This window comes from Lacerta agilis, chromosome 2 (assembly GCF_009819535.1).
Source record: "Lacerta agilis isolate rLacAgi1 chromosome 2, rLacAgi1.pri, whole genome shotgun sequence".
NCBI lineage: Eukaryota > Metazoa > Chordata > Lepidosauria > Squamata > Lacertidae > Lacerta > Lacerta agilis.
Genome location: NC_046313.1, coordinates 51,711,898 through 51,739,493, shown reverse-complemented (window position 1 = coordinate 51,739,493; position 27,596 = coordinate 51,711,898). Strand labels below are relative to the sequence as shown.

Here is a 27,596-nt window from a genome sequence, read left to right as displayed (position 1 = left end):
CTCAGTCTTCAGTTCTAACAGTGAAAGAAAATACTGTGTTCTCTTCCTTGTAGGAGCTTAATCACTCTAGCAGTATGCACTGTAAACCAATCCCACATTATGTGAGTAAAATCAAAGAGCTTAAATAATACTGATACCTAAAGAACTCAAGATACTATGTTGGTGCCTGATTTACTGTCAATAAAGCAAACATATTTTCAATAATTTTGGTGATAAGTTGCTGAATTGAAACTAATCACCAAACTTAAAACCATGGAGAAACCTGGTCTGAACAAAGACATTGGATTCTTATCTCATTATACATGACAAAGCTATCTTTAGCCATCTCACCCCTTGCCTTTCCCTGTAAGACCATGTAAAAATTGCAGTCGTTAACAGTCGTCTACATGTTTTCCACACCTATCAGCTGATCACCCATTCCCACCACCCTCCCCACTCCCTCACTATATTTAAGGGTCTGGTGACTTCCGTTTCAGTGTATCTGAAGAAGTGTGCATGCACACGAAAGCTCATACCAAGAACAAACTTAGTTGGTCTCTAAGGTGCTACTGGAAGGAATTTTTTATTTTATTTTATTTTCAAGAAGCAACAAAACATTTCTTTGTATGCTGGAAGGCCACTAGCCTAAGGAGTAAATATATTTTACTTATTCATATTCACTTATCCATGCACCAGGAGAAGGGCTAGCCACATGCATTGGTAGAGCACAGGCTTCACATGCAAGTTTAAGCCCCAGTATTGCCAGGTCAGGCTGGAGAAAACCGCTGTGAAGAAACACTGGAAAGCTGCTGACACTCCGTGCTGTTCTCGGCAGGCTAATGATATGACTTAGGGTTAGACAGCTCTGTTTCCCCATGTTCAGCACTGTTTAACACCTGATTCTCTTTGAGAATTTCTGCAATTAATTTCAGAATGAGGCATATACAGTTCCTTCCATTTCGTGTTACTTTTTTCACCTTTGCAAGTAAACCACACCCATGAGTAATTCTGGCCAGAAAAGCAAGATCAGTTTCATAGTTCCATTCAACTCCAAGTAAGGATAATCTTCATCCAAATGCTTGTCAAAATAGACCGACTGAAAAAAAAAGCTGTTTATGCAGCTCCAGTAATAGAAGACCATTCAGTATACTTTGTCTTACCAGTATATATATATATATCTATACACTCTGAAAAGAAATACTGTAGACATAGGGCATGCAGAATGGATGGTACAGTGTGTCTGTGAAAGATAATATTTCTGAGCATTTTTTTAAACCTTTTATTTATTCCCTTTTATCTAAAGGAAAAATGTTCCCTACTTTCACCTTTCACAAACTTTTCACACATCTCTTCATCATGAAAAGGTGGAAGCCAGGTTTGTCTTTTTCTGGCATGATGTTTCTAATTGATCTGTTTATCCTTGTGTCCCTCAGCAGGGAATTCTCAAGGCCCATATACAAGCTACAATTTAACTGGTGTGTTTTCGATAGAATAAAAATAAATTGTGTGTTATTGTACATAACTGTCCCCTGTGTATGGTTTACCTGCAAGGAATTTTTTTTAGCACAAATGAGTAGCAGCAGCAGGACTCCATGTTAAGACTATACTGAGCATGTGCAGCAGTCTTTACAAAATTCTGAAATCCAAATTGAATGAATGACAGGAAACTAGCCCATTGGTGCTGCTCTTCAACCAGAACCAGGTAATTCAGAACCCCACAAAAAGTGGGGTAATATGTTTGAGGGAAGGGGACTTCAAACATTTCTTCACAACATTCTGGCCATTAGTGACAAGCAGTCTTAGTTACTTGGATGTTACCCATATTATCCTCAACAGCAAATTGATGGTACTGTAGTAGATTGGTCCTTATTGGAACCTCCTAAACTAGGTTTCTAGTGGTAATTATAATTATAATACCCCACCCATCTGACTGGGTTGCCCCAGCCACTCTGGGCAGCTCCCAACAAAACATAGTGAGACACTGAACATTTATCTCCGTGATGTCTGATGGGATCGCATTCCACAGGGCGGGCATCACTACCGATAAGGCCCTCTGCCTGGTTCCCTGTAACCTCACTTCTCGCAGTGAGGGAACTGCTAGAAGGGCCTTAGAGCTGGACCTCCATGTCCGGGCTGAACGATGGGGTGGAGACGCTCCTTCGGGTATACTGGACTGAGGCCATTTAGGGCTTTAAAGGTCAGCACCAACACTTTGAATTGTGCTCAGAAAAGTACTGGGAGCCAATGAAGATCCTTTAGGGCTGGTGGTAGATATCTGCTCTGAGAGAAATTTGCTAAGCTGTGTACTGAAGTGATAAGTGCATTTAGAAAATGTACTCAAATATGTGCCTCTTTTCTTCTATATGAGAAGCCCACAATACTATCTAAACAGGATAATCAAAGAAGACAGTGTACTACTGCTGGTTGCCAGAAGGGAGAGAGGGAGGACCAAAGTGGCAGGCAGCTTGGGATGGCTGTGGGTACAGCAGTGGAGCTCTTGATACAGTATAAAGTGCTCTTGACACTGCGCCTGCACCTTGCTGAGCTCTCTGCTGCCTTGCTCCCCCTTCTCTCAGTAACTGGCAGCAGTGCATAGCTTTGGGAAGCCCGGTCAGCAACACTCATTGCTACTGACGGAGGGCATGTTAAATGTACTTTTTATTTACACCGCCTCAGTGGAAATTCAGTTTTTCATTTCTACCTGATTTATGGTGGGTCAGGGTGGTGGGTTTTGTTTCTTGTTTTTGTCTTGTCTTACTGGCGTTCCATTTGGAATGGAAGAGGCAGCACTAGCACTTCTTCCTTGCCATCCTTTAAACAGCATGCTCACTTGGCTTTCCAGCATGCTCATTTACTCCTAAAGTAAACAGGGTATCATTTTTCACGATTCACACACATGGCATCAGAACAAACTGAAACAAAAGTTGTGGGCGTTAGTTGTTTGGAAATGTTGTTAGTTGTTTGGAAATATGAAAACAGTGAGGTGGCCTCTGCAGTTTGGAATACTATTACTGAATGAGGCAAAGAGCCAAGTTTGCCAGCCAGGTAATGACAAACCGGGTGTAATGGGGAGGCGTAGCTGTGTGCACACATGTGTTTGCATGTGGATAAACAAACCTCCAGTCTTGGAGCAATTTTCTGGAGTTCCCAACATTTCCATTTTGTAGTTTCCTCTGATGGTACGAGAATTTCCCAAGCACCTTAAGTGTGTGTATCTGTCTGTGTTGTGGTTTCCTGTGTCTTGATGAGTTATCCGGTTCTGTCTTGCAGCCCTCAGAATCCAAGTCCAACGTCACCCCTTTCACCGTCCTGGCCTATGTTCTCCGCACCATCCAGCCCTATGCCCACCTCCTCTACGTCCAGCGACTCATCCCCCATCAGGTCTGTTGCAGGTTTGAGGGTTTTGTTTTGCTCAATTAAGTTGCCACTGCTGCTATCATATTTTACGTTTACAAGCTTCTTTTTCCCTGCGTTGCTTCCTCACTGCGGCCCAGCTTGTTTTAGTTACCAGATTGTCACAATCCCTCAGCTGCCATCAGGAATCAGGAAAGGAAACTTTTAAATATTCCATGACCTCCAGAGGAGTGATTGGTTGAGTGATCTAAGCACTGTCTACCTTAGGTTTCTTCTTATCCCAGCTTTGGAGAATCCCCTTCAGTTGTGTTTGACTTTGTTTTATATTTGCCAAATTGCTTGATGCTCACTAAAACCATCTCTGCAGTAAGTAAGCTTTCATTTCCATTCTCCAAATACAAATAGTTTCAGATAAAAAAATGCATTATATCTTTTTTAAACCTGACATTTAACTACAGTCCAGTTTTCCTTTTTTCAGATTCATTTGTGTCAGTGAGAATAGAGGGTTTCGGAGGCAGTGAGGTTGTGACATTTATGAGAACTGGAACATTTAATATGGGTAAATATATACCGACCATTTACAGACATTCAAAAACTAAATGACCTCTTAAAATTCAGGCCCATTCAGCCAAATAGATGGATATAGTTGCAAAAGACCAATAGTATTACAGTCTTCAATGATTTCCAAGAGTGGTCCTATACATGTCTACTGAGTTCTGTGGGGCTTACTCCCAGGTAAGTAAGTACAGAATGGCAGCCACAAATGTTTGCCCAGCATTGGTTCCCAGGACTTAGACTATCTTTATGTGAGATAGTGTCCTCTTCTCATTTACAAGCTAACCTTACATTTCAACAACAGTTGGGTAGCCCATGCTAGAAACATGGTTTACTAACAATTTCCATTGGCTGCAGTTTTTCTAGCAGTTTTAATCTAGCAATATACTGAAGGAGGATTTTTCAAGTGAACAAAATGCACAGAAAAAGTATCCCACCCCAATTTTTTTAAAAAATGCGCAAAACAGTCCAGAGCAGGGGTCAGCAAACTTTTTCAGCAGGGGGGCAGTCCACTGTCCCTCAGACCTTGTGGGGGGCCGGACTATATTTTGGGGGAAAACCTGAACGAATTCCTATGCCCCACAAATAACCAAGAGATGCATTTTAAATGAAAGCACACATTCTATTCATGTAAAAACACCAGGCAGGACCCACAAATAACCCAGAGATGCATTTTAAATAAAAGGACACATTCTACTCATGTAAAAACACACTGATTCCCTGACCATCTGCAGGCCGCATTTAGAAGGCGATTGGGCTGCATCCGGCCCCCAGGCCTTAGTTTGGGGACCCCTGGTCCAGAGGAAGGGAATCCCAAGTTGAAAATGAACTTGGGTCCTGATCCGCTTGGGGGGAGAACTGCAGAAAATGCAAGAGCAATCACAAGAACAAACTCAGCTAATGTATGGTCTCCATGATGGCCAAATGTGTGCCTTGATTAAGACGCCTGCATCCATGCATTAGTTTACTCTGTACTACTAGGAACATTTCTCTCTTTTTCAATTCAATACAAGCAAGCACCACTTCTGGAGCTACCTTACTGATTCTTAAATGACAGATGAGACGAACTGGCAAATAAACACATGTGAAAGTGACATAGAGCAGAAGTGTACGAATCCATCCAACCCTATATTGATTAGCTTCCACTCAACAAGTTGAGCCCAAAGCAAGAAGTGCTTCCTTTGGTCTTAGTAGGTTTGATTATTTGAGCTTGTTTGTATATTATATTCAAAATATATTTTATTTTATAGCTTTCTTGCCTTACATTGACAATAACTGGAGTTAAAAACCCCTTTACTAGGTAGGGTTCATGATCATGAAGTTACACTGGACAGAACACAGTTTTCTTTACAAGTAACCATGGCTCTGTGACAGCAATGGAAATCCACATACAATGTGTATCACGTGTCTGCCACCTGTGTAAAAGTTGTTACAGTACTTGCTTGTGATGCTGTAATATGTGTCTAGGATTCATCCTGAAACCTGATTTCAGTATCTGTTCTTCTGAGAATGTGCAGGATGCAATTGACTAAGCAACCAGAGATATTTCTTTGGATCAGGGACAGAACTTCTGGGTAGCCTTGGCGCCTAGTATTGGTCAAAGGAAATTCATTGCTGTATGTAACCTTGAAATGGCAACACCCATCCTTACTCTGGAACACAATATGGTGAAGACTTCTGCGTTCCTTCAGATGTTTACTAAGCAGTGAAGTTAACATGATGTCTTAAAATTCTTCAGGGTTAACCTTGAGTAGGAGCTCTATGCAATCAGTTAATAACCTTGTTCTTTTTCCTTATCTCTCTCTCTCTCTCTCTCTCTCTCACTCGCTTGCTTGCTTTTTACAGGGATGCATGATAGACATTATAGTTTATTAACAGGGCACAGAAAAGACACGTGCATTCTGGCCAGGGTATGGTAATTTTAATTGGAAGCCACTCACAAGCCTTATATCTGCAAATTTAAATACCCCTACAAGGTGGCTATGTCACATTTTAGTTTTGATACAAGGCTGCTTCTAGTGTAACATACCGGTAATCAGAATTGCTGTCATTATGAGTCTGGGGTGTGTGCACACAAGGGAATCTCTCACTCTTCCCATAAACTGTACAAGGTCACATGGGCAAAACTCGACTGAGTGCTTTTCTGGCCATGTGCCATGCTCAGAGGCAGAAATTAAAAAAGAAGAAGAAGCCTGATCAGAAAGATCTAGGGCTCATTAATGCCCTTGGTAATCCAGGCTGGGCTATGAAGGGCACTGCAGCACGAAAGGGAGGGCATTGCAGCACCATACACGGAGATAACAGCAAAGAAAAGAAACCAGTATAAAAAAGGGACAAGGCAGTGGCAATTTATTGTTCAAAGCTTTTCTTGTAACTTGTATTAATTACCAATTAATGCATTCCCCTGTGGACCCCCACCCTGCCGGCTTTGCTTCCAATCTCCCTAAACTGTGTTTAATGTCTCCGTGGAGTTCCCATTCTCATTTGTTTTCTTTCCTGCGGGTGTTCTACAAATCCAGACAGACCACTTGACCCAACATGTTGGTTTCATGGAGCACATATGCCGTAATTAGTCATAGTGACTTAAGTAAAATGTTGTATTCTCAACATTTTTGGGGAGGGACCCTTCATACAAGACTCTTGAATGCAAGGTTTGTATTAATTAATTTACACACACAAACATATTGCAATGGAAATGTTTTCAGGTGTTATGTTTTCCCATTATTCGTTGAATCCATCTGAATGCAAAATACTGCTTTTGATTATCATATTCCTGTTAATGTGGTCTTCAAACAGGAATCCTACATTGAATGTTCTATCTAAGACTTTTGTTGTTGCCAAGGTGTGGTGGGTAAGATTCAATTAGAGATTTTGTGGGATGAGGAAAAAATTCTAAATAAGTGTGTCTTCTTCCTAGTATCAAAGCTTTGAACATGAAATAAAGGGGAAGCCTGCAATTGTCACAATCTCTTTACATAACTAGATGTTTTTCTTGGAAATGTTTTTAGTAAAGTGCCTCCTTCTGAAATTACCTCCTTGTGAGTTTTATACCCAGTTTTGAGGCACTGAATGATTAGTTTCCTAGTCATTAAGTAGTGCTGGGTGGATTGGTCTTCCATTCATTAGGTTTGGATTTACAGATTTTGTAACGATCACTGGGCATGTTCAGTATGTAGCTTTCTGTTCCTACCATTCATTCACACTAATATATTTTTATTCTGCTGTTATGCCTTGTGCTTGAGTGATTGTGTGCATTAAAACATCAGTTTTTATATCTAACCAATGGGAAACTGCAGCAGTTGAATTTAAGGCTCTTAACCATCTTGATAATGTTTACAAAGATAAAGGATCACTAATTAGTGCCAGAAAAAGACTAGGGTTTTTTCATAGTTTAATCTCAATTTAGACAAGAACCAAACAAGATGTGTTGTTAACATACACTTCTTCTTCTTTTAAGCATCCACTAGTGGTGATAATTATTGTGATCACAGCAGGGAAGGAGGGAGAATTTAATCATATTCTCAGATGACAATCTTGCCTGAAAGATATTATTTGCATTAGGAGGAGATCCCCCATTGACCTTCCTTCTAGTTGAAACACTTGATAGATGATTAGATGGAGTTTCTGCTTAACTAGAGTTAATATGCAATAATTGTTGGCTGCTTTAACAACCTTCCGTTGTAGATCTCCTGATCTGGATTGGAATGAAACTTCTCTACCATTTTCTGGCATTAATTATGCTGCTGTCCAGGTGATCTGTTTTCCCCTTTATGCATTTGTCAGCAGAGGATGTTCAAAGACTGTAAAGGCACTCAAATTTAACAACTGTGCTTTTTGCTAATGGGGAAAAAATGCTGTGTTAACACAGTCAGTCAGGCATAGGGCTAATCTGCAAGGAGGAAAAAAATAAATATAAAGAACCAGTGGAAGGAATTGTGTGTATCCAAATTCCAGAACAAAAGGTTTTTCAATGGAAAATGGGGTGGGGGTGGGGGTAAAGTATGGGACATTTGTCAGTCCAAGAAAAACTAATAAAATCAATCCAACATGATGATGATAATGATGATGCCTCTGAGCTCTCTGGTGGATTATATTACTTGCTGTTTAGCTGTCCAGTTGTCCTTTAAAATGCAGATTAATCATCCTGGTGAATGCCCTCTAAGCAAAAGGGCATTTAATGCCTTGGGTTTTGAGGTCTCTCTAAAGTGACTGAGAAAACAGGGCTTAAAAGCCTCTTCTTGAAAGGTGTCACCTTCTGCTAGTTTCCAGTTAGGAAGCTGACATACCTCTACCAATCAAAGTGCCTCATCTAGGTGCCATCTCTTTCACTCAAGTTTTTTTGACTGGGTGAAATCCAAAAACTCACAGCAGCAACAGTTGACTGCTGCAGGACCAGGAGCTTTGTTGGGGAAAATGTGTCTCATTCTTCCACTGTTACCCAGAGGGAAAGAGATCACTCATGGGGCAGCATGTCCAGGGCTTACTAGCAGCTGCCACTCCAGATTGATAATGCTTTATTTCTTAAGCCTTTGTAACATGTGAGTGGGCAGGACTGTGGTTTGTGGCATGGAAGTTCCACTGCAGATAAACCAATATAGGAAAGGCTTCCTCGGGGTTGGAAATTTGCATTGTACTCTTCAAGCAGATGGAGTCTTGGAACTGAGCTAGAGAGAAAAATTACCAACAAAAACTCAGTTCAGATGATTAACAATGCCAAAGAAAGATTGATAGCAGAGTTTGGTTACGTCAGCCTCAACCAGGAGCCAGGCCTCTGGATTATGTTTCTTATCAGAAACTCACACACACACACAGTTTTTCCAGCTGACTCTTTAGAGTTGATTCCTTTTCTCTGCCTCTAATTCTTTCTTTTTTTAATTGCCCATTACTCCCTTACATAGTATTGCTCATTCCATTGGGCAACCATGGGCTTCCCTTGGTCCCAAATGCAGCAGTTAATGTTGAAAATCCAAAATAACGAAACTTGGTTTTGGAAAGGAAATGTTACCCCACCCACACCCGTCTCTCTCTCTCTTCTCTCTCCCTCTCCCTCTAAATATGCTTGCTGTTATCTTGAATATTATTCCTTTTATCTTTCCCTTGACCTGTGTTTCGTCTTTTCCTCCACATTTTGCCATCTGGCAGTTTTTATCCACGTTTCAAGGATTTTTTAGGAGAAAATACTTTAGAAATTCTCAAGTCTGCACACACACACACACGCACAAAAATGTGCAAACCTTCCCGCCTGCTAATTCTTTTGTTATTATTTTTGCAGTTCTCCATTCCGCAGAGCCAGAGCACTCTATGCTTGCAAAGCAGAGCACGACTCAGAACTCTCTTTTACTGCAGGCACCATATTTGATAATGGTGAGTATCCATGTGTGGCCTGTCCTACATAATACAAAGAAGAGTGAATGGTGATTTCTCAAGAGAGAAGGCTTGTGTTCCCCATGATCTAAGAAAGAAGGCTTGTGATTCCCACTGAGTAATCTTAAGACTTCATCCTGTTACAAATGGTGATACAGACTACATCTTTCTGACCGCCTGATGTTTACTAATTGGAAACATATGGGCACACCAGTTTGTGCATCTTTGGGGTTGCAAGGGTAAATACTCAATTGAACCCAATGAGGAGAGAGAGCTGCTGGCATAGGGCAGTTATGGTCGGAAAATGGGGAATAATTAGCAGGAGAAAACATGGCTAATTTCTGGATGTTGAAATTTGTAAAGCTCTAGTCAACCACATAAATATTTGGCTGTATTTCTAACTGCAGGTTGTCAGTTCAGTTAATATTGAAGAGATTTCAATTGGATTGATAATAATAAACCAGAGATACCAGCTCAGTTCATTCAACATGGGTAGGTTAGCAGTGTCATCTTTTTCCATACCTGCTAATGGGTCTGTTGGTCAAGAGTAAAAGACTCACTGAAAATTACCAAATGGCAGGTGGACAAACCAGGTGTAGCTGTGGGTTTGAGGACAGAGACTCTTAACAGGTTTAAGTGAGGAAGAGTGCCAAGTTTAGGAGCTGGGAGAGAAGAAGTGGCCATAATTTACAATTTTTGCAAAAATGAAAGATGCTGAAGAAGAGAATGAATCTATTTACAAGACTGCAAGCTTCAGATAGAATTCTTGGAATTCTCTGCTGATTAGTAGCCTGCTCTCCCCTGGCTCTTAGGCATACAGAAAAGCAGAACAAATGGAGAAAGGCTGTTTATATTGAACAAACAGTGGTTGCTAGATAAAAATCAGCTGGGCCACATTGAGAGACAACTTGCATAATATTCACTAGATTCAAATAAGTTGTTGTGTGCATAGAGTGAGGTCCGCTCAGCACAATGGGACTTTCCCCCCTCTTCTGCCCCCACGCCTCCTAAATATGATGTGAAAGGTTGGGGGGAAACCCAGAACAGGTTGGGGGATGAGAGGAGACGCGAGTCTTGTGCAAATGGATCTCATTCCATGCTTAGTTACCTCACTTAGGACTATGTTGCATTGTTGCAGTCAACATACTGAATGTGACAAAGTGCATTTTATAATTGCTGCATTAAGAGAAAACACTTTTAAAATGGTTTTTAACAAGGCAAATATGTCAAATGAAGCACATTTTTTATTTGCCATATTTTTTCAACTTGGAGCTATAATCTTGCGTGAGAGTTAGCAAGTCAAACTAGCTATGTTAGTCTGCTTCTCATTAGTCAAACTGAGCGTATGTAGCAAAAGAGAGAGCCCCACCTCTTCTGCATACCCTGAACCTCTGCTATCTTTGACAAGACACAGCATAAGGTCTATGAGAATCCTGTCTCTGGCTAGGAGAAAAGCAGCCAATTGCTCACCCTTTTCACATTCAGTGGTAACAGTGGTTCGTTATTTCATGCTCATTATTTCATTTGCTCAAATCATCATGCATAGGAGTACCTTTCCCTCTTCTTCTAATCTTCTATACTCCAACAAGAGTAGAATCCCAGAATACTAGGCATTAAATCCACACATATCCCCAAAAAAGCCATGAAAGGTCTGTCTCCATTTGCTTACTCATAACTCCAACATTTACCGGTACTGACTGGAGGAACATGAGGGTAAGTAGGTGGTGTGACTACTATAGCCGCACAACTTTTCTCAATTCAGGCACAACCAACCATTACTGTAGAAAGGAAACAGGACTTCACTGCACTAGCAGATGGTCACAACAGGATATCACACAATATAATTTCACAGCCACTTGTTTCAATACCATAGACCAAGTGTAGCTCAGTCAACAGAGCATGAAACTCTAAATCTCAGGGTCATGGGTTTGAGCCCTACATCGTGCAAAGATTTCTGCATCGCAGGGGGGTTGATGACATTACCCTCATGCTCCCTTCCAACTCTACAACGATGATTCTATGATTCACCAGTTTTTCAGTAAAATGGCCATAAGCTCCTGAATGAGCATTAATTCTTGTATCCCTGAAATACTGCCTCTTTTGGAGGATTCAGCCAGAACAGTATAAAGCATTGGCAACAAGTTCCTCCTTCCCTTTAAATCATTTACACAATCTCTCTAAATGTTTCTCTCCCTTCCTTGGTTTAACTGCAAAATTTCATCCGCCCCTCTTACCATCTTCCTTAGAAGCTGAGGTTTTCTGCCTGTGGTGGGGGACATTAAAGCTAAATGCTGTTTAAAAAACAAAAAAAACCTTACATGTTAAAAATACTAACAAGGATTATACACATGGTCTTCTCCTATACAGTATCCTGTTCTGATCTAAATATAATAATGGAACAATGTGGAAATCAATTGAAAGGATAATTAAAAAAAACCCAATTGCATTAATCATTTTAATATAAACATGTAAATTTGACTAAGGCTGTAAGAAGAGACTGTCTGGAGAAAAAAAAAGGAGAATGCAGAATTAGCCTACAAATATAAAATATACACAAAAATGAGGTAAATCACATACATTCCATGGGGTACGAATGAAATGAGAAATGTAACAAAAGATGGAGCGTCAAGTAGCTGCTCAAGAATTGTCTTTAACAAAATAAAAAGAAGAGGGACAGGGCAGTTCAATAAGGACTATGCAGATATCACATGGGAGGAGAAAATAATAGCAATTATGGCAAGGCAATGGAAGATGCCTTTTTTCCTTAGGGTAACATTCACCTGTATTAGTGCCCAGGGCTTGAAAGTTAACCCCAGGCCTGAAATAGATTCAGATTGATCGATTTAGGATGCAGTTTATCCAGGAATAATCCCATTGACCTGTATTGGGATTTACTTCTGTGTAGACAGGCATAGGATTGTGTAGCTAATACCAGTACATACAGTTTTCCTGTTGACACCCCTAGAAATTTACCCATGTGTATAAGATAGATCCAGCACAAATGAGCCCAAACTCGGCCCTCCAGATGTTCTGAGGCTACAGTTCTCATCATCCCTGACCACTGGTCCTGCTAGCTAGGGATCATGGGAGTTGTAGGCCAAAAACATCTGGAGGGCCAAGTTTGAGGAAGCCTGTTCCAAACCAACCTAGAGATCTATTGTTCCCAAGTGCCTCATTGTTTTGCTTCTTTAACCATTAGAGGGACTTTGATGTTCAGTTTTGAAATAAAATGTCTTGAATTTTGTACAGAAAAGTATATTTAGGCCTACTCAAATTCCTCTTCCTGCTCCCCCACCCAATCAATATACAAGCATTTTCCTTGTCCTCATATACATTAGTGGGCTAGAACAAAATGAGAGAGGGATATAGAGTATGAATAAGTAAAAGCAACCTTCATACTAACCATTCTAGTTATAATAAATCCATTGTCATTGTAAGGTTGCTATTTGTGTTAAATTTTGATAACATTTTGAAAACCTATGCAATCGGGAGAGGAGGAAATAATATGGTGGGATTCCTACCATGGTTGCTGCCTTCAGTTCCTTCAAGGAAGGGCAGGATAAAAAATAAGGAGGAGGAGGAGGATTATCACTATTACTTTCCTGACCTCTCATCTCTTGGCATAAAATCATGTTCAAATCTACTCAGACAGTTTTGTGTTTCATTTGATAAATTAACCTAATCCCCAACCTCAGATTTAGGTATGGAACCAAATACAGCCAACCCCTGTTTTAGGTATGACCAATATGTATACAAATGTGCATAGCGCCAAACCTGAAATTGACCCAGAAACGTCATAAAAGATGCCACTAAAAGGGCGCAACGGGAGTGTGGCGGGAGCGGAATGGGGTGTTTTGATTGCACATGGGTGCGCAACTCAAGTTCAAGTGCCACACTTCTGCTGTTAACTTTTTACTTGCTCCAAAGTATATATATATTGGTAGCATTCTTTTGTGGAAGTTTGGCATGGAACCCACGGTACCCTAAACATCTTTTTGCAGGGGGGAGGAGTTATCTCGGGGCATGTTTTATGGTGATTGGCTATCCTCGTGTCTATTGCCATCTTAGAGTTTAAATCAGTAAAGGAAACGCTTTGCCAGAGTCGAGCATAGGAAATCCCATTAATGAGCAAGCCAGAAAGAGAATAAGTGCTTTAATTTCCTTAAGTATTGAAGGTTATCTTTCCAGATTTTTTCTCCCCATAAAGCCCTGTTCAGTCCCAAGAGTGGCTTTTGCATTATCTGCACAGAAACAGCAATGGCCTCTTGATAATACTTCCTTCCTTCTTCCTTCCTCCTCCTGTGAGCCAGAATGTATGACCAGGCTTATGTAACCCTGTTGTCATCACAATGGCTTTCACAAACAGGAATATAGTTTCCCAATGTCTGTTAACTACATAAACATAGAGAGCTTAAAAAAAGAAAAGGGTGGGGACAAGGAGATTGTGGGAATGAATTCTAGGCAAGATAATGTGGAAGGAAATTTTAGGCTGAGGAGTAGGCCACAAGGGAAGAAAGATGGAATTTGAAACCTCAGCACTACAGAAAAGGGAAATGAGCAAGGGGAACCATAAACATTTAGGCTCTTCAGCAAGAGAATGGAGAGAGAAGCCAGAGACTTTAACCCCTTAGTCCTTGCCTCCTACTGAAGCAAAGCGTAAATGCATATGTATGTTTGATCATTTCCATTGTCACCCTCACTACTACTTTTCTTTTCCTCCTCCTGTGTAATCTGCAATCACAACAGAGATTGTAAACTCTATAGAAGTCTCTATGTTAACATAGTATGTGGCACTTCATAGTATTCTGGGAGAGAGGGATTTTTTGGCAGGACGTGGCTATATCCCCTTGATAATGAAATTGCTGGACACTAAGGGTAGAAACTGGAATGTTGTCTGACCAATAAACATTCTGTTCTTCCTGGTAGATTCAGAGTAGTCTGGTTCATTCTTCAATAGTGCCCTCTTCTCTCTGTTAGCTGATTTAGGGATAGGGTTAGGCAGAGACATCCAGGGATGTCTCTCAACTATCTTCCCCACTCTTTCTTAACTCTTTGTTATTTAGACATACAGGTAATAGGTTTGCTAAGTTTCTGTTTGGGGTTGGAAAGTACACTGCTCAGGCATGTTATGTGGAGCCTCTCAGAGGAAGACTTAATTGGAGGATAACCCTGTCTGTCTGTGGCCAGGGGGAGGATCGAACCCAGTGAGGAAACTCTCCTACTGCCAGGAAGAACAGGAAATATAAAAGTTACCGGTAGTCAACATTCTAGTTCTATTTTAAAGTCTCGGATTTATAGACTTAATAACCTTCAACTCTCTTCTCAGTTCATCCATCTCAAGAGCCTGGCTGGTTGGAAGGAACCTTGAATGGAAAAATAGGATTGATCCCTGAGAACTATGTGGAGTTTCTATAACTATGGACCCATTCACACACAACATTGCTGAGCTTTACATGGTATCCATGACAACTGCCGATTAGAGTATTGTAGATCATTTGCTGTTTGCCACTGTGAAAAGAAAGGTGAAGGACTCTGGTGCCTGTTCAGATGAATGTTTATGTAAATAATGTATGTTGCTCCTTATGTAATGCATTGTTTGTACAGAGACACTGCAGGTGGATTTGAGAGGGGGGAGGGGGAGGAACTTCAGCAGAGATTGTTCCGCTCTTCTACAAAAGGTGTGCACCCACTTTCTAAATTGTGTTTTGTTTTAGAGGGCACGGTATTAGCAAGGTGTGTGTGTGTAAATGTGGCTTAAAATGATTGCTTGATACCAAGCCCCATTTAACTGGAATTACTTGCACAAAATCACAAAAAGTCTTTGCGGGACTGATCTGTTGGTGCCCTCTCGGGTAACATCCAGGGAATGCTAGATGAACAAAAATTAGACCCCCTGCGCTTTCCTCTAGCTGGCCAAAATAAACCTCCAATTTGCTTGGAGGAAACCATGTCTGTTCATTTTATCTTCAGGAAGGTGAAAATAATGTTTATATACATCAAGGCACTAATGGCTTTCTTCTGCAGAGATTAGCCATCCTGGACAGCAATCAACACATAAATAATTCCAATAATGAGAACTGCTTCACTACATAGACAAAAAACAACAACAGTACAGCAGTTGCATTACAGTAATGCTTTTAACTTTTTAATGTCCAAGCAAGACACACAACAGAATCTGAATGTTTTTCCAGAGTGTGTGTAGCAACTGTGATCCCAAAAAATATCCATCAGCAGTATGAAGAATATAATGTTTTGGACCAAAGTTCATAAAGGCTTAAAAAAAAGAACAGCAAAGACTAAAATATCTACAATCTCTTCAAACAAGAATTTCCTTCTTGGAGGTCAAGGAGTCGCTTTTGTAGAATAGCACATAGACTAACTTGGTGTCCTTCTCTTGTCACTTACTAGCACAAATTTGTAGAAACAAGCATCCAAAACCTATTGTACACTTGGGCCTTTATTAATTTTTTTGATATGGGCAGCTTCTGTCATTCACAGAAATACTTTCTGTCATTATGTCCATTGCTTGCTTTGTAGCCTGGTTTTGTGTGTGTGTGTGTGTGTGTGATACACACTGAAAGGGCAGGGAACCTTTAACATTAATGATGCCACTGAATTACAATTATCATCCCTGCCCATTAGCAACATCTCAAGAGCCACAGGTTCCCTTCCCCTCCTCTACACAGTCACCTGTCTTAGAATCTTGTATTTATTGTGCAGCTGAGTGAAAAAGCTGGAAAACACATATATGAAGTATTAGGATTGATGTTTTCACCTATTCATTGATGCCTTTCAGTAATGCCTTTCTCAGTTAAATAACTGTTTTGGGGAAGATGCACCCTTGTTCTAAATTGCTCTCAAGTTGCTTTGCATATTGTCTGCATTGCTGTAGAATTTACACTTAATGACATGACTTGAAAGCCAAACTTTTCAGATACCATGCTTCTTCGTATTCTTCTTTTTTGCTTTAAAAAGAAATAGAATGTTTTGCCTGTGTTCAGTTGAAATTGAAAAGTTGGCCCACTTGCAGAAGGAGGAAAACTGACACTTCCTGGTGAATTGTGGTTCCCCTGTCCCCACGCCCCAGCTGCTATACTATCCTATTTCAGTGGCCATAGACTTCTTCTGCTTTAAAATGTTTTGTGCTTTTTTTAATTTAATCTTAAATTCTTGAGTGTTCACATTGCTGTATGTTTCACTGACTATTTTGAATTTGAGATGTAAATATGATGATTTGAAATATTGTGAAGTAAAGTTTTTATATATTCTGATTTTTAACAGAAGTGTAATAAACTAGGTATTCGGTCAGCATTTAAACATATTTAACCAGAGATGCAAAGGCAAGCACAAATCTACACACCAACGTTAGAGAAAATGACTTTTCCTGGTCTCCTTCATTTTGGCAACAGCTTTTGCACATCTTCCATTTTTGTTAATATTTTTAGGCATCTTTGAAAGAGAGTAGTAAGTGTATTTTTCTATTGTGTTTTGTTCATTTCAAATCTCTAGTGTTTATTGAACAAATAATATACGTATTGTATGCAATATTTCATCTCTGGGGTTTTCCTTAAGATTTCATCTGAACATTAAACTGTGGTTAATCTTAACATTATTGAAACAAGCCAGCCCCATTGCTTGATACTGGCTTATTTCTACCAAACCATAGTTATGATTAATCACAGTTTGCTGGATTTGACAACATGACAAGCTGTAGTTAATCAAAAGCAAGAAGAGAGAATTTTTGAACTTCTTGTTTCTGTACTGCAGGAGGAGGGGGCAGCACAAGTGCATGAGGCCTCCATACGCCTGCTCCTCCTATCCATGGTTTACTGTGACGTCTGAGCCAGTTAACACTCTTTCTTGTGCGCTTTTAATAAGCAAGCACACACCCATGCAATCTCTGATGCTATAACTTGTGGTTGCTTTTTTTGAAATTCTCTACCAAGCTGCTTTTATTGCTGCTGGGAGATAAGTGCAGGTACTTGCATTCCCCGCTCACAATACATCAGCCCACTTATTTTCAGGTGGATATAATTGAGAGACTGCCTTTATTATCCCTATGATTCTGATTCCTTTGCCCCCTCACACTTCAAACATTATGCATTGGGGTAAAAGCAGCTTGATGGGATCAGGTACTCTCAATAGCAAAATAGCACAAGCGGGGATGATTTAAGGACTCAGGCTTCTTCAGTGCAGCTTCAGAAGCTGGTTTGTGTGTATGTTAACTTAAAAAAAACCAAACCCTTAGACCAACATATAACATACTGTTCCACCTCAGACTGCCATCCCAGAGGAGAGCATTTTTTATTTTATTTTTTACATAGAAACGTATTGGTTCCTACATTTTTTTTAAATAAGTAACAAATTTCTTCTCTCTTACAAGTTACTAGCATACCTAATGTTTACAAGCAACAGCATTTTGAACTTTTCTTTTTAATGTGTTCTTGGCGCATATTAAATCAAGGGTCCTTGCTTGAAACTGCAGGGACGCTTGGCAGGTCTGGTGCAGAGGGTTTTCAAAAGAGAAACTCATGTGTGGTCAGTGGTTAAAGGAAAATGAGGTAGTAGAATCCCGACATGCTAGAATGGATGGTACCGCTTTAGGCTTCCAATGTAAACAACAACAAGTTCACTAGTAGAGAATTAGCATATCCAGGAGAAAGAGAATGTAGTCCTCCTTTTAAACCCCTGAAAGATAAGGTGAGGGGGTGATGGGGGTTCTGCATGCAAGTGAGCATTCAAAGGTGTGACACCCTCTACCTGTAGCCAAAAGAGGTGCCATCCATTCTAACACCTCAGAACTCCAATGCCTCATTCTTCATATGTAGAAGATGTCCAAGAAACCTACGAAATATTCCAGCAGAATTCCCTGTCAGTGATCCAGCCTGAAAACCAAGACTATGAAGCCCTTGAAGACATTGTAACCAAGCGAAGAATGAAAAGCTCATGGACTTGTTAAAGAAATAGTAACAATGGAATGGCCTTGCAAACCATGAATTCATCAGATCCCAGATTTCACAGTCGGGGACTTTAGGTAAATCTGGCCCTCAGATTAAATGGCACAGAACAGAGAAATATAAATAGGATGTATTAGCTAGCAAAAACTCAAATGTGCCCCTTCCCCCTCAAGTCTATAGATCACAAGAGCCCTTATGAAAATTAATTCAGAATGACAGCTCCTTAAGCATCAATCTTATATTTGGGGAAGATAGCTTACATTCTTGGCAGCCAGACACACACACACACACAAACACACACACACACACACACACACACAACTGGAAATTAAGCTCTGACCGCCACACTATTATGGTAGTTTTGGCATTTCTTCTCTCCCTCTCCCTCCACCCCCAGATACTCTATGTCACATGTTTACTGAAATATAACATTTGGGACAAAGCACTTTGAAAACAAAGCGGAACATAGTTAACATTCCAATGTTTGGGTTTTGACACCCAAGGCAGGCATTTTATTTGGCTAATGTGATAGAAATTGGGGGGAAATTAGTCCTGACTGAAAGGTAGCTCCTCTTAGTGAGGTGTTCATGTGTCAAATACCTCCCTCTCTCCCTCTGCCTCATTGTATTGTATGCTGAGCAGCGGAAAGAGCAATGCATTATATTATCAGGAGTTAAATCAAGATACGGCTTTCTTATCTTCATTTCAGGTGCCTGAGGCATCTTTCCTTGCATCCATCTACAACTGTGCCTGCCCCACTCATGGCTGCTTGGAGATCACCAAGAATTTAGAATGCCACCTAGTGAGGAAAAGTAATGCATTGCTATTAATTGCTGTCCTCTCTGAATCCCTGAAATCAGCACTGATTTTGATGTTGGGCCAACACATCTTCAAACTTCTGCCTCGTTATGCATGTAAAGAGAGAGGAAGAAGACTCAGGAGGCTCCTTTCCCTTCTCTCCTGCCCTCTTCTTTTCTTTTGGCTGAGTGGTCTCTACTGATACACACATACATATATACACACAAACACACACACATATATACACACACAAACACACACAGAGGTAGCTGACCGAGGGGTTTCTTCTGCTCTTTTCAGCCTGGTCTGTGCTGGCAGCAAAGATCCTTGGGAGGACAAAATGCAAGAGTTTGGCCTTGTCTCCTGTTCTGAGGGGACATAGTCTCCTGTAGCCACAGAGAACAGGAAATTCATGGTAAGGAATGTACTATTTCTCCCTCAGATTTTTAAATAGTTCTGCACCTGGATCCTACTAAGGAAGGGCAACACACACAACTAAGGTGGTAAATGTTTTCAGCCATTTGTGTGCTGATAAAAATTTGAACCAGCAACATGAGTTATGACTGGAAGCATTACTGTCTGAGTAAATATTTTTCCAGGTAAAAATTTTATGGCAGCCTTGGCTGTTTCACCTTTTCATGTGGACATATTTTTTGCGGATTAATGCTAACACCGTGCCAAAATCAACACAATTGGCTGTTTGGTAAGTAAGTTACTGAGGATTTATTTTTGCAAGTTGAGTAGATATTTTGTGGTTCTTCACAGCAGTTTCCCCAAAATGCAAATATTTATGTGTAACAGTATGACTAATCATAACTTTGCCTTCATTATCTTGCAGTTTTAGACGAGGAAGGTATCCAGAGAAAATCCTACTGGCTAAATAACAAATTGGTAATTTAAAACCATTAATTTTTCTATCACATAATTACAGTATAAAATCACATTAAATAACTTAAGGTACATGTTCCATAATTCCTAAGAACTTCTAATAGATACAAGTCCTAGAAATCTGTTTTCAGTTCTCATTAAAATGCTGTAACATGCTCAGATTAATACATGCATATTCTAACACAGAAATGCTCGTTTTGGATACATTTGCAAGGAAGTACCAGTGTGTGAAAGTTCAGATTTGGTTTTCTTTAGTACTGTACTTCCAGTACATTACCGTGCTTGTAAAGTTGTTGTTGTTAAGCAGCATTTATTTTTTGCAGTCTGGCTTTCTCAAACCATAACCATGAGCTGATCATAAACATGAGTGGTCCCAGCAGTTTTTTATTTTACTTTTGTCTGGCTGATACACGAGTCTTCATGAAGCAAAGTAGCATGGAATCAGTGGACTGAAAGGGGGAGAGAGAGAGAGCCCAGCTGCCTTCCTCTTCCTTCTCTTTCTCTTTCACAATACTGTCAGGAAGGAAAGTCTCAGCCAGAGTTACCGGTATATGGATTGGGGAAGGGCTTACGCCATGCATGTAAAGAGAGGCCAAGTTGCCGTTTAGAAGTAGCATCATGCATTTCCGACTCATTCCCCAAGACTTCAGGCAGGAATATCTCCCAACTCAACTGTCAATTCCAGGGATTGACCTGGGAACGTCTGCATAAAAGGAGATACTGTACCACAGAACTATGGACTTTCCCCTAATAAATGAGTTAGTCTTTAAGGCTCCACAAATACACTTTGTTGAGATGGTGCAGTAGTGGTCTCGACTACCCCGCTGCAAATTGTTATAATGAATCATAATCCCTGGTCAGTAAAAGTGGTTCTCTAGAGGTTTTCTTCAAAGGCTAGCCTGATCTGTTCATGATCTCGAATCCTCACAAGGCCACCTGCACAACAAGCTGAGCATCAGCTGTACCCATCCTTGCAAGAGATGAGGACAAGAATATGGTCCCAGTTGCTTAAATGATCCCAAGATACAGCATCAACAAATTTGCCATCTTTCCTAGAGTACTGAATTGGAATGTGTTACCATGCCAGCATCCCTGAACGTGAATCATCACACCGGAGGTACCTGTCATCAACATAAGAGAGCTCAAGTAGCACTACCTGGTGATGCTAATAACAGGTCCTGCCTGAATGTAGATACAACTCTCAGACTGTCAGTTACAGTTCCTTTGATTTCAGAGGAATTTACTTCTAAGTAACTGTGTTTAGGATTGTTGACTAAATATGAGTTACAGAAAACAAGTACAACAGAGCTAATGTGGACTTTCAATTCGAAACAAGAGAGTAACTCTTTCCCCATGAAATATTTTCTGTATAAGAAATTATATGTCAACACAAAGCTGATATGCTTACAAAACAGGTGTGGAAAAATGCTAGAGGCCCAAGAAGCACAAATTGTAAAATCTTAATTTCAGATAAACACCCAAAGGAGCTCTTTGTCTTGACAGTTTTCAGCACTCACTGTAGGCCACGACAATATACAATATGCTGTTTCATTGAGAATGTAAGAATTTCCATTCACAACCATCTCTACCCATTGGGAATGGCTGGCAACAAAATCTCTTCAGATTACACAGCCTACTGCTTCACATGGCTTGTAAAGACATACATACACTTACTTGCTCTGGCTCTCCCTGACCCATGAGATTGGAGTGTGTTCTTATAACAATGTGGAAAATGAATTGTTATCAATGAGGTGTAGCTGGCCTTGCACAAATAACCCTTCCTGTCACCATAAACTCAACAGCAGTGATTCTAATGCTGACTTGGTTGCTTGCAGGAGCACTTCTTGTGTAGAGAGCCCAGCTGTAGGTTAATTACTTTGCTTGCCTGTTGGCCTAGAAACCCCCAAGCCAGGTGAAGGTAGTAACAATCAAGACAGGTGAAGGTAGCTTAAAAAACACAGTGCTTGAGCCGTTGTGGAGAGGAGTGGACTTTGATAAAGGCTTAAAATGCTGTAGGTGCAGCATAGCTTGGCCAGACTGAGGTCTACTATGCTGCTACATCCCTGGGGCTCCCAGCAGCTGAAACGAGGTATTGTTGTTTGCTCAGTATGTTGGTCTATTCTATCCTTGTGTAAATGAAGGATTCTGTAAGGGCCTGGTACCCTTGTGCAAAGGCGGGCCTGGTATGTTAGTCTATCCTATTCCTGTGTCCTGGTAGGTTAGTCTATTCTATTCGTGTCTGTCCTTGTGTAAAGGAGAGATTCTGTATCCTTGTGTAGCTTGCTTTTCTTTCATGACTCATGAGAGAGAGTATTTGGGATGAGAACATGGTACTGTGTATGTCTAGAAGGAAGGTACGGCTATGTACTAGGCCTACAGAAATGCTTGGGCCTGGAACTCAATAGTCTAGTTGTGCTTCCAGATACAGTGGTACCTCGGGTTACATATGCTTCAGGTTACAGACGCTTCAGGTTACATACTCTGCTAACCCAGAAATAACGCTTCAGGTTAAGAACTTTGCTTCAGGATAAGAACAGAAATCGTGCTCTGGCGGCACAGCAGCAGCGGGAGGCCCCATTAGCTAAAGTGGTGCTTCAGGTTAAGAACAGTTTCAGGTTAAGAACAGACCTCCGGAACGAATTAAGTACTTAACCAGAGGTACCACTGTATTTATTACTATTGCACATCAGTGGGTGGCAGGGATGCCAACTTGAATAAAATTTAGGGGGCCCAGGTAAGCCCCGCCCCACATAATCAACCGCATGACCCAGTGCACACACCTCATTTGAATGGGAATGCCCATCAACTTTGTGGTAGCCAGGCCACTTCAAATATTTTATTGTGGGGGCCAAAGCCCTCATAGCCCCTAGGAGTTGGCTCCTGTAGTGGATGGAGGTGTGTGTTCCCCGCTCCTTTCCCCTCATTCACTGTTCTTCCACTCTCTGCTGCCTTGTTCTGTTCTGGGCATGTGCACAGGTATGTTTGTACCTGTGCAGCTGCACCTTGGTTGTTTTTTTTTTTTAAATAAAAATCCACATACATTTGAAGGGCCCAAGAACAAATATTGCCAACCTTATTTATCATATTTTACAATGGACAAAATGGAGATTTGTGTTTTTGGGATATGGAGGAATATCCATTTCGATTTGGATCATAATGAATAATAATGATACAGAAGTGTAGCACAAAACCGTTGCAGAATTGTTGTTATTATTATTTATTGTTGTTAATTAAAGTTAGATTATGTACTGCGATCGCTGTTTATAAAGTAATCCCCATATGCACTGCATGAAGATTTTGAAAGAACAGCTCTCTCCTGTTGATGAGGTTCAGACATGCTTTCTGCATGCAAGATTTGGTAGAAACAGACGTGCTTGTATTATTTGGACCTCAAGAAATAATGGCAGTTCTTAAGTGAGGAGCAAGCAGAAGTAGAAGGGGGTGGCATTAGAGGCCAGCTTCTGGAAACTCAGTCAGCAGAAGATGAGACTCTTAATCTCAGGGTCATGGGTTCGAGACCCATGTTGGGGAAAAGAATCCTTTGTTGCAGGAAGATGGACTAGAAGACTCTTGTGGTCCCTTCCATCTCTATGATTCTGTGTGATAAGTCATGCACCAAATAAATGCACTAATGCAACCTTTCCCAACCTGTTGGCTGCCAGATGTTAGACTACAACTCCCATCATCCGCAGCCAGTACAGCCAATGGTCAGGGATGATGGGAATTGTAGTCCAAACAGCTGTAACGCACCTAGTTAGGGGAGGCTGCACTAAGATTTCACACCAGCAGTGACTGCAGATTGTTTTGGAGAAATCCAAACTAAAATTAAAAATTAAACAGGTTGGCATTTTGATGATTGTATGTGGATGCTGCAAAATCTTGTGTGCACGAACAGCGCAGATTTCACAATAAACCCGCGTCTGGAAGCACCCTATAATGTGCTTCTCTGTAGCTGTGACTGCCAAAAGCTTAAAACAAGACAGAGATTCCTTGTGTTGCCTTTGCATTATGTTGGCTGTGGAAATACAACAAAAGAAAGTTGAGCAATCAATTACTTTCCATGTAAGAGATTTCTTTTTCCAGAGAGCAGAAGGTCTTGTGGCACTTCCCATAAACCTGGAATATCCTGAATATAATTGCAGCGTCTCCTGCAGGTGTGAGACAATCCTGTTTGGGGAAGGAGTGGGTGAAGGCACGGCAGAGTTTGAAGAATCGGGAGAAATATTCTCAAGGGAGGTTTTTACTCAGCCCCTAGGAGTTGGCTCCTATGCTAGCAATGCTGATATTTGCCCTCAGTAGGGCTGTAGAGCTTTCCGGGTTGTAACTATCCTTTTACAAACGAAAGTTGGGATTGTGAAATTATCTACGTTGGCCCCACAGCCAGCCTTTGTGAAACCGAAAATCAAGTTGGCAGGAGCCCTCTATGCAGACCAAGCGTAAATGCTAACCTGTGCTCCTTATTTACTGCTACCTTTTCATTTGCTCATCATAAGAATCGTGTGGTGAATCTGTGTGGAATGAATGCCATTCACATAGTGCTGTCTGTTAAGGACTTGCGAGAGAATTGCGTCTCCCCTGTGATGAATGACTTCATTGCTCCACTTTTGGTCAGGTCATTCCTCGCAAGTGACGTCTGGCAGCTTTCTGTCTGTGACATCGTCTGTTTACCCAGCTATGGAAATATTTAAAACAAACTCCAACGACATTTTCTTCCTCCAGAAATACATCTGGAAAGAGCTTAGCTATGTGGGCAGTAGGTGTAAACAAATATTTGGAGTCATCCCGACCTCTTTACTTTCCCTTGCCCCCCCTCCTTTTCTGCATGTTCATGCAGAGAAATAACATTTGAGTCCTCTCTACTAAATTGACTAAAAACGCGGAAACCTGAAAATCACTCATTTTCCTTTGGGGTGATAGCTGAGTGATGTGCAGCTGGATAACCTGAGCCATCCAAGCTGTGTGTGAGCAGCCGCCTCTTGAGTTGTTAATTTTGCTTCTGTTCTTAGATATATTTTATGTACCTCTGCTAAAGGGCACTTTAGGTATTCCTGTGAGGGGCTCTTTAAACCAGCCGTATGTGAATCTTCATTGAACTTACGCCAACACCATGGTCTGGTTTGATCTGTGTTATTAATTGCTTATCAAAAAGGAAAAGGGAAAGAGGCGACAGTGCACAAAGCAGAAAGTGCAGAGCATAAAGCAAACAGCAGAGCCAGTGACCTTTCCAAGCCCACAGCCTCTCTCCCTCTCCCTCTCGCTAATGCCACATTGATCAGGACCTTAAGGGGAACTGTGCTAAATGATGAGGGCAGCAAGGTCCTTGGCCATCTGCTGTTTCCCAGACAAGAGCACTGGAGGCTCAGATTATGCTGATCTGCATAATCCATTATTATTGCTGTGAGATTTCGAGAGTGTGGTGCAGCTAACTTATCTGCCATTTGAGGCTTTCTCTGTTATGTTGCAGTGGCAGGAGAGGCACGGGCTGTATCCTTGCAGCATGACTGGATCTGTGGCTTGCTGTTTGTAGTGGGGGGGGCAGAGTGGCCATTTCGCCAGGGCCTCAATTTGGACCTGGGGTGTGTGGATTTGATAAGTTTTACAACTTGTTTTTGTGAACATAAGACAAAAATGTGGCACAATCTTTCAGCTCAGAGCCACAACTTGAAGCAAATAAGATTTGACTTCATAAAATATATACCAGTACTTTTGCTTCAGTAATTAGTGTATTTGCACAGGAGAGGGATAGAAAAGCATCCAGTCAATAATTAAAAATAAAATAAAATTGTGTGCTTTTCTTTCTTTTTTTTGTCTAGTTTTCCTGTGCTCTCATTTTTAAAAAAATTATTTTTGGTTATGCCTAAGGGACTTAAAACCTGGACGTGGCCTAGACCTGCCTGGACCTCTGAGAAGGCTTGGTTGTTTGTGCAAGAACAATACCTCTTGGTTTGCTCAGCAGTGCATCCATTTTATATTCTGGCAAATGGGTCCGCTGCAGTATTGCACTAGGCAGTGGTTCCCTCCCCCTCTTTCCTCCCTCCCAGTTTTGAAAAGGTTTCTCAGCACAGAATGCAACCTTGCCAAGAAATATACAGTGCATGGGAATAGTTTAGAGATGATGTATCCAGGCTGAGGAAGCGCTTGGATTCTTTCAGAGGGGAGCAGCTGAGAGGGAATTAGCCATCCAGAGAGAGAGTGGCAGCTTGTCGATCTCCCAGTGATAATACCGTAACTAAAATTAACCATGTCAAAGTCCAGCTGTCTAGCCAGCCTCTCCCTTTAAATTGTTGTTTGGGTTGTGATAACTGCTGATAAAAGAGAAATGAAATAAGCTGACGCAACCCAGGCGACACGAGGGTTTGCTTCAGTGTGCCTTAGCAGGTGGGCAAATTTGGGTGGTCAATTTGCTTCACTTCTGCTTGTTTGTGTAAATGGCAACTTGTGTTCTGCCTGGCTGCTCCAACGGCGAGTTTGTTTTGTGAGAGAAGCATATAACCCTAAATGCTGACCACCGCAGTTATTGTGTAGACTTTGCAACCGATAACTCCGAAGGGACTTGGTTCTTTTGCAACAAGGTGTTTGGCTTGCTGATACTTTCTCTTTGGAGATGTGTCCTTGTTTCGAACTGGTGATTGCTAACTTGGCTTAACAGCTGGGGGAATACCTCAGCCAGGGCCTGCCTTTGGTCTCGAGCATTCTGTGTGAGCCAAGTGGGTACATGATGATAATAAGGATAACAAATTAAACAATAAATTATTTATACCCCGCCCATCTGGCTGGGTTTCCCCAGGCACTCTGGGCAGCTCCCAACAGAATTTAATTCACAATAAAACATCAAACATTAAAAACCTCCAACAACAACAACAACAACAATCATATACTACCCTTCATCATAAGATATTAGTTCACTGAATATAATACAAGATAAAAATACAAGTAAACAAAACAAAACAATACCCCCCAAACTTCCAGGTCTGCTGCTGCCCCAATCACTCAAATGAGCACTTTGTGGCCCCATGCCAGGAACCAGGAGCAACCAGCACTCATTCTCAATCATTCTCAGAAGTATATAAGTTCCCATCCCAGCACTTTGGGCCAGACTTCCCCCACTTGATGACCTACATATCCCCCCCCCCATCTGTAACCAGCAGCCATGCCAGATGGGGCTGAGGGGCTTTTCAGTCGGACACCTGAAGAGCGTCAGGTTGTGGCTATCATTGATCCTAAACAAGGGATGTGGCAGGGGGATTCTTTCTGCATAAGGTCTGACTGAGCAGAAGCCCAAGGCTGCCCTTGCCACCACTACCCAGCAGCACAGAGGATCAGGTGCTGAATGATTTTCTAGCTAACAGGAGGTGCTTCTGGGCTTCTTTAATGCAACCTCACTTCACTCAAGATGGGTTTTGAGAATGTGCTCTTGCATGTTTTCATCCACAGCTATTCTCTGGAGGGTGGGGAAGAAACTCAGACTTAGCCTACAAAAAGCTTTCATTTCAAAAAAAATCCCAACGCGGGCAGTGTAACACTTGATTTTATTTTATTTTTTTAAACCAGCAGCTTCGAATGGTGGCAAATGTACATAGCTCCCCCCAAATCCTAACCCAGTGTTATGATTAGAAAGTGCATTGTGCGTTAATTACGTTAATGAGTGAAATAAGAACGCTTCAGGCAATTATAGCTTAATAGGCTTGTGCTAATTAGAAA

General features: G+C 41.1%; 1 protein-coding gene across 3 annotated transcripts in view; it reads left to right on the top strand.

The window, feature by feature from the left end:
• ARHGAP26 (Rho GTPase activating protein 26) overlaps positions 1 to 15,528 on the top strand; it is a 210,855-nt gene extending 195,327 nt beyond the window's left edge. For 2 of the 3 annotated variants that reach the window (XM_033140019.1, XM_033140022.1), the window contains 3 exons: positions 3,250 to 3,360; positions 9,161 to 9,252; positions 14,579 to 15,528. In XM_033140019.1, coding sequence (XP_032995910.1) covers positions 3,250 to 3,360; positions 9,161 to 9,252; positions 14,579 to 14,667 — 292 coding nt within the window. In that variant the 3' untranslated portion in view covers positions 14,668 to 15,528. The remainder of the gene's footprint in view (positions 1 to 3,249; positions 3,361 to 9,160; positions 9,253 to 14,578) is intronic. The other variant, XM_033140020.1, reaches the window with a different exon arrangement.
• Positions 15,529 to 27,596: the final 12,068 nt, after the last annotated feature.